The sequence below is a fragment of the Mauremys reevesii genome, unplaced genomic scaffold (genome assembly GCF_016161935.1).
Source record: "Mauremys reevesii isolate NIE-2019 unplaced genomic scaffold, ASM1616193v1 Contig2, whole genome shotgun sequence".
In the NCBI taxonomy this organism is placed as follows: domain Eukaryota; kingdom Metazoa; phylum Chordata; order Testudines; family Geoemydidae; genus Mauremys; species Mauremys reevesii.
This window is the reverse complement of record NW_024100826.1, coordinates 1755588-1763132: the sequence shown is the minus strand read 5'-3', so window position 1 is coordinate 1763132 and position 7545 is coordinate 1755588. Positions and strand designations below refer to the sequence as shown.

Genomic DNA, 7545 nt, shown 5'->3' with positions numbered 1-7545 from the left:
ACTTATACTCAATCACTCGGAGCAATTCCTCCAAGTGCCGTAACGATACTGCAGTACACCCGTCCTGTTTGATAAGTTTCAATAACTCTTTTGCATGATCTTTTTGATCAATGGATAAGTCCCCCCCCATACTCACGAGGGAGCGCGTTGCGCTGAGGTGCACCAAGGCTAAGCCAGCCGATGAGTCGGGGGTCCTGTGTCTGGATCACGTCGGGGTCACCAGATGTAGTAACGGGAAACAGAGACGGTGTTGCAGTGAGGCATCCCAGGAAAGTCCCGGACTCTTGCTTTTATTCACTTTTCTCATACATACAGGTTATTCATTACTACATGATTGATACACCTGTTTACTTCATTCTGATTGGTTAAGGCTGGCTTTCCTCACCGGGCCATTGTCCTGAGTGACTAAAGCTAGCATAACAGAATGTGCATGCTGTACTGCACTATTGAATGGTTCAATGCAGAGACAGCGTGGCTTGCCAGCACTTGTACCTACATTTTTACACATGTAATAAATAGCCACCAAGTTTCTGGGTCTTAGACCAACTACACACTCCAAACATTACAAAAGGAGGGAGAGCTAAGATGGATTCCACAGAGCTGGGGGGTATTGAGGCAGTTGTTGCTGCCAACACAACCTCTGCCTTCAGCTCAGCTTTGCCAAGCCAACCTGAGGATTCTCTGATACCAGATTCCAGCTGAATAATAAATGTGACGCCAAGTTGCTGCAGATACAGATTGCATTGCTCCCGGCAGGTAAAGAACCGTGACAGCCCCATGCCAAGGGGTTTCCATCTTGTCATAGGTAGAAACCTGCCCAGCCCAAAACCCATGGCTGCTCCCCAATGCTGATAGGGACCATGCGAGATCCAGGCCATGGCTTGGGTGTAACGAGGAAAGAGTGTCCCAGGGCACACAACCCTTGGAGGGACAGGGCTGGGAGAGACAGATCCGAGGCAAAGACGAAGCCAAGGAGAGGGGCCCAGACTGGGGGCTCCCAACACAACCCTCAATCAAAGCAATAGACAGAAACTGCAAGCTAGGAAGGAGCTGCAGTGGGGGAGCCCAAGGCTGGGACAGCAGAAGCTGTGGGTTGGACTCAGGATTGAGGGGCATCAGCAGAACTGGTTTGCCCATGTCCCACGCCTGGCTGTGCTCACGTTTCCTCAGAAGTCTACTCCACTGGCCCCAGGAAATCATCTCATCTCTCCCTGCCCATGGAAGGAGTGCCCGTGACTGCAGGAATGTGGCTGCCCCCAGCTCTGGGTCAGGCACAGGCTCTGTTAATGGTTCATTCATTCAGGGATAAGAGGCTGGAGCAGCCCCTGAAGGAGAGTGAGACCCAGCGGGGACAGGACCAGCTGCTGCCAGGCAGGGACCTCACTGCCTCACGGACACCTTGTCTCTCTATCCTCACAGGGGCTGCCCCTAACCCTGGCAGGGAGACTGTCCAGGTAAGTGGGAGCTAGTGGGGCCACCTGAGTCCTGCACAGACCAGCCTTGGCATGGCTGGGGCCACAGACACATAGACAGGACAAACTGGGAGGAGTGGTAGATATGCTGGAGGGTAGGGATAGGATACAGAGGGATCTAGTCAAATTAGAGGATTTGGCCAAAAGAAATCTGATGAGGTTCAACAAGGACAAGTGCAGAGTCCTGCACTTAGGACAGAAGAATCCCATACAATGCTACAGACTAGGGACTGAGTGGCTAGGCAGCAGTTCTGCAGAAAAGGACCTAGGGGTTTCAGTAGATGAGAAGCTGGATATGAGTCAACGGTGTACCCTTGTTGCCAAGAAGGCTAACAGCATTTTGGGCTGTATATGTAGGAACATTGCCAGCAGATCAAGGGACGTGATCATTCCCCTCTATTCGGCATTGGTGAGGCCTCATCTACAGTACTGTGTCCAGTTTTGCGCCCCCCCCCCCACAAGAAGGATGTGGAAAAATTGGAAAGAGTCCAGCGAAGGGTAACAAAAATTATTAGGGGGCTGGAGCACATGACTTAGGAGGAGAGGCTGAGGTAACTGGGATTATTCAGTCTGCAGAAGAGAAGAATGAGAGGGGATTCGATAGCTGCTTTCAACTACCTGAAGGAGGATTCCAAAGAGGATGAATCTAGACTGTTCTCAGTGGTACCAGATGACAGAACAAGGAGTAATGGTCTCAAGTTGCAGCGTGGGAGGTTTAGGTTGCATATTAGGAAAACCTTTTTCACTAGGAGAGTGGTGAAGCACTTGAATGGGTTACCTAGGGAGGTGGTGGAATCTCCTTCCTTGGAGATTTTTAAGGTCAGGCTTGACAAAGCCCTGGCTGGGATGATTTAGTTGGGGACTGGTCCTGCTTTGAGCAGGGGGTTGGACTAGATGACCTCCTGAGGTCCCTTCCAACCCTGATAGTCTATGATTCTATGATTGTATTGTAGGGTCTATGATGAGCAAGGGAGAAGCACCCAAACTGGTATGTTTTTGTAGGGTCTTGACTCTCACAAACACAGTTTAGCAAATTGTGGGGGAAATGTTGTGAAGATTTGTTGCCCCTTACAAGAAAAATTAGACTCAGTTGAGGTACTGACCTGCTGCTGCTTGAGCTCTGGGAACTTCCAGGCAGCACTTGTGCAAATTCTCATCAGAAGTAATTTTTAGATTGAAAATCTGAAACATTAACAGCAAGGAAGTGCTGATACTTAGGAGGAGTAGAAAATCCACAAGAAATGCTGCACTGAGAATAAAACCATTGGGGTGGTTATTGTAGGGTCTCTGGTGGATACAGGTGTTGTAACCATAGTGGTTTGTTATTGTAGGTCTACCCACAGCATTTGTTATTTTGGCAGGGCTGGAAGGTTGCAGACACCCCTCCTGTCCCCAGGGAGGTGGGCAGGCGTTGTGGGGGCGGCTGGGGGAAGGTCACAGGGAACTGATGGGTGTCTCCCACACAGGGCATTCCCTGTGCCACCCCTGCTGGAATCTGCCGAGGGCCCATTCACACCAAAGATGCTGATCCTGAGCTGCTCCTCCAAGCTGCGGCTGCTGGAGGGGACATTACGGAGGCGCTTGCCCGATACATTGCTGGTGACAAGGACCGATCTTTTTTCCGGGGATGGGAGCAGGGCAGAAAGTTCTCTCTCCCCAGGGTGATGAGATAGGGCTGGTTGGGGGCAAGACCCAAGCCCTGGGTCAAGGGCTAGCTCGGGGTCAGGCCCCTCCCCACAGGTGCTGGCTGCTCTCCAAACTGCCCCCTCCTCACTCACATCTCTTGTCTCCCAAACTCCAAATCCAGCAAATTCCTGCTGCTCACCCAGTGTAGCCGGCGGGACCTCCCCAGCCAGTCACAGGGCAGATTGGCTCCATATCAAACAGTTACAGCACAGGCAGGCTCTGTGCCAGCCAGTCACTGCATGGGCAGGCTCCGTGCCAGCTGAGCAAAGACCTGGGTAGCTCTGGCTCCCTCCATGATTCCATGTCATCACAGGGCTCAAGTGTGTGTGGGGGTCACCAGCCCCTTTGTCGCCCCTCCTCTGCGCTCAGGGTCTCTCCTGCAATACCAGGCCAGGACCCACAAATAAGGAGTCAGACCCTTACATCAGGAGAGTAAACCCGGGGAGGTGGTCAGAGACAGGTCCTGCCTCATCCCTCATACTCTCTTCCCCATCTCTTTACCCTAGCATCCCCCACATCCCCCACTCGCTCCCCATTCACCTCTCCTTGCTGCTCCTCACATTCCCCTGCCCCCCATCTCTGGTACCCAGAGCCTGGGGCACCCGTCTTCCCAGGCCTCAGCCCCCTGAACTCATTGTGATGTGTTGGCCATTTTAACTAAGGGCAGCCTGTGGTGTCAGCCCCATTGGCAGGGATGGGAGAGGGAGACCATGTTGGAGAAGGGCAAAAACCCACCTAATGTGCAGAAGATCACGAGATACTGAAACCCCACAATAAATACTGGGTGGCTACAAACAGAGTTGTGGGAGTGGGAATTGCTGCCTCCCCTCCAGCTCTGACCCCAACACCTCCATGTCTCTGGCAGGTCTATGGCACCGTGATGACCATAAACCGGGGGAACCCAGCTGCGCAGGAGGTGCTGGTGGATTCATGGCCTGAGTTCAAAGTCGTCCTCACCCGGCCACAGAGAGAGGTGAAGCTCCTCAGTCACTGCACTGCACCTGGGGACCCGGATGGCTCGGGAGGACGTAGAATGGAACCCGAGGCCTTTCCTCTCTAGGGGACTCCAGGACAGGGGGCCAGATTGGCTCAGGGAGGAGACAGGGACTGGGATTCGGGGCCCTTCCTCTTCAAGGAGCCACAGGATTGAGCCAAGCTGGCTTGGGGGCTGGGAATGGGACACGCAGACCTTCCCCTCTAGGGGGGACCAGGCTGGCTCGGGGGAGATGGGGCAGGCAGATCAGTCATTCCACTGGGAATTCTCCCATCTTGGCTGTATGTCTCCCCCAACAGGTGGCATCGGATGACTCTGATTTGTACACCAACACATACACAGTGTACTACCGGGACCTAGGTGCCTACCAGGCCCTGCTGGCCAGTGCGGGTGCTGTCAACTGGGGACAGACCTTCCGCATCCTTGGTAACTTGTGCCCCAAAGCATCTGGGAGAGCCCCACAGCAACTGAACATATATGTCCTGTCTGGGTCAACTCCAGGATCCCACCATACAATGCCAGCCCCAGAGTCCTCTGCTCCCCGCCAGGCTGCAAGGCTGCTCCCAGGAGCCCTGTGCAGGGCAGGAACATATGGGGTAGCCCCTTGCCAGTGCTGGGCTGGTGTCAGCTCACCTGACCACACCCTCTTCCCCAAGGGCTGGGGCTGGGGATTTGGAAGCTCAGACTCCTGCCCCTCCCGACCCGTATGCCAGGCTGGTGGCACATATGGGCCCTTTTGTCACCATCATTCAGTCCCTTTCCCCACTGTTCATGGCCCGTAGCACCCCCTGCAGGGATCCGGGATGGAGTGTACGAAGTCTCCAAGGACGTCGCCGAGGCTAAGGGGATCAAGCTGGAGGTGTTGCGCTACTTCACCTATTTTCACCCAGATCCCAACTCCATGCCTGAGATCCGGTCAGTGTCTGCCTGTGTCACAGGGCCCCACAGGGGATGTGGTAGGGAGGAGGTGGCCTAAGAAGTGGGGGCATTGGCCAGCATGGCACTGGGATTAAGGTGACCAGACAGCAAGCATGAAACATTGGGATGAGGGGGAGGGGTAATAGGCACCTATATAAGACAAAGCCCCAAATATGAGGGCTGTCCCTATAAAATCGGGACATCTGGTCACCCTAACTGGGATGCCAAGATCTGGCCGACTAATCCTTATGCAGGGCCTAGGGCACTGGGGTCCTGTTGCCACCAGCAGAATCTCAGTGGGATTGGCACTGAGCCCAACCTCCTTCAGGGACCCTGCAGGGACTGGGGAGCAAAGCCAGATTCAGGTGGGGCCAGCCATGGGGAGGGGGTCCCTCTTCAGCTCCTGCACAGGGCCCCCAGACTGTGCCAGGAAACCCTGATGCAAATGGCCCCTGGGGACCAGGCACTCCTTCAGCCAGCCAGCCCTGGCAAGGCTTGGGCAGCAAGAGACCGTGCTCCCACCCATCCTTGCACCACATCTCACCTTGCCCAGGATGGAGAGGAGCCTTCCCTGTCCACAGCCTGTGCAGACCTCAGCTTCTCACCCAGGACCCAGGGAGGGGCAGATACCCCGGGGGCACTTTAGGGATGGGGGGGTCTCTATCAGGAAGGGGAATGAGACACTCAGTTCTAATGAGACGAGATATTAGGCAGCCTTGCCACCGTATGGGTAAGGGGAAAAGGCGCCATGTCCCATTTCCAATCCCTCAAGCAAGGCAGCTTCCTCACCTCTCTACTTGGCTCTGTTATCCCCCTCTCCTGAGTCCCACAAGTTTGGCCAGACCTGGAGCCCATCTTACAATGATCTTCATGGGAATCCCACCCTGCCGGGGTCGGGGTGGGGGGAGCCCAGTCTGACTGACTGCCTCTCCCACACGCCCCGCTGGGGGAAGAGCAGCCAATCAGAGCAGCTGCAGTAAGAGGTCCCTGCCCCTCCCTCTCCCTGAGGTAACTGACACCTTCTCATGGGACGGGTTGGGGGAAGAGCAAGCAGAATTTGCTCAGCATCTCAAGGTGGTTCCACTCCCTCCTCCCCCACCCCTCTTGTGAGCAATGGAACAGTGTGGTGTCCCTGTTCACCCCTTCCCTGGGACACCCAGCCTGGGAAGGGCAGAGGGGAGCCTGCTGCAGCCCCCACAGGGCTGGGAGGGATGGAAGAACACCAGGAGGTGCAGAGGGGAAGCTGGGAGGGGGCTAGAGCGGGCAGGGCTGGAGACAGAGTTGATGGGTGCCTGTGTAGGGGCAGAACTGATGGGGCAGAATGATTTGCTGGGCAACAGATGGGCAGATATGGGGATAGGAGATTCTGCAGTGAGGCCCATATCACCATAATAAATCTGGGAGTGTTGACAGTACTGATCGTGTCACATCCAGGGGTTGGGGGCAGGGGAGTTCAGCTGTCAAGGGAGACCAGCAATCACAGTGTCGTAGTTTTAACAAACCACATGATCTTAGGGACATCTCATGATTCTGAGGTGTCACTCTGATCGCTGACCTTTGGGGCTTTGCTCTGCTGCTTTCTGCTCCCCTAGGCTGGACCCGGCCATGAGGCTCTCGTCCCTGGATGTCTCCCACGCTGACCTGCTGAATGATACATGGAGCTTTGGGGGGAACGAGAAAAGCAGGAAGTACCTGGCCAGCCTGATCCGCCACTTCCCCAGTATCTGCCTGCTGGATGCTGCTGGCCACCCGGTCAGCTGGATCGCTTCATACCCGTTTGGTGCCATGGGGCCTGGCTACACTCTGCCCCAGCACCGGCGGTGCGGCTACATGGGGATGCTGACTAATTTGTTAGCCAAGCGGTTGCACGCACTAGGCTATCCCAGCTACGGCTATGTGGCCATGGAGAACTACCCCATGCAGAGGTTGCAGGAGAGTCAGGGCTTCCAGCGCCAGCCCAACCTGTGGTACTTCATTCTTCACAACCCAGCACTGGTGAAAGACCCCACGTTAACCCCCAGGCCAGCACCAGGCACAGCCCTGGCATGAGTCCCCAGCCCAACCGCCCAGGGGACCTGACAAGGGAGGGGGTGTAGAGGAGTCTGGGGATCATTGTTGGCCAAGTGGAATCAGTAACATCTCCCAACTCCAGCCTCACATGGGGCCTGCTACCCCCAGCCCCACAGGCCTTGCTCTCCCTCACAGCCCTATACCCACCTTTAGAGGTTCGGTCCTAATCTCCAGGGCCCATAACCTGCCCTTCTTGATGGACCCTACCACCCTAGACCCATACACACAGCACTCCCATCCCACTTCCCTGCACTGCCCCATCCCAGTTCCTCTTCCAGACACTCCAGCAACGGCTCAATGATCTTCCACCCAATCTAACTGCATGCTCATCTGCCTCCTGCATCTGCTCTGCTCCTCCTCCCTTGCTTTCCCTGGGACATCCTGCTCAGCGTATTGCATCTCTAA

General features: G+C 55.4%; 1 protein-coding gene across 1 annotated transcript; it reads left to right on the top strand.

Moving 5' to 3' along the window:
• The first annotated feature begins 1424 nt into the window (after positions 1–1424).
• LOC120393446 (glycine N-acyltransferase-like protein 3) lies at positions 1425–7119 on the top strand. The gene is made up of 6 exons (XM_039518005.1): positions 1425–1468; positions 2939–3071; positions 4024–4131; positions 4452–4578; positions 4947–5067; positions 6663–7119. The coding sequence occupies exons 2-6, from the start codon at positions 2994–2996 to the stop codon at positions 7117–7119; spliced, it is 891 nt and encodes a 296-aa protein (XP_039373939.1). The 5' UTR covers positions 1425–1468; positions 2939–2993.
• Positions 7120–7545: the final 426 nt, after the last annotated feature.

Excerpts from the sequence above, each read along its gene's own strand:
- LOC120393446 (XM_039518005.1), top strand. The coding sequence starts at position 2,994 with ATGCTGATCCTGAGCTGCTCCTCCAAGCTGCGGCTGCTGGAGGGGACA. Across the intron at positions 4,132-4,451 it reads TCACCCGGCCACAGAGAGAG|GTGGCATCGGATGACTCTGA; the intron begins GTGAAGCTCCTC and ends CTCCCCCAACAG. Across the intron at positions 5,068-6,662 it reads AACTCCATGCCTGAGATCCG|GCTGGACCCGGCCATGAGGC; the intron begins GTCAGTGTCTGC and ends CTGCTCCCCTAG.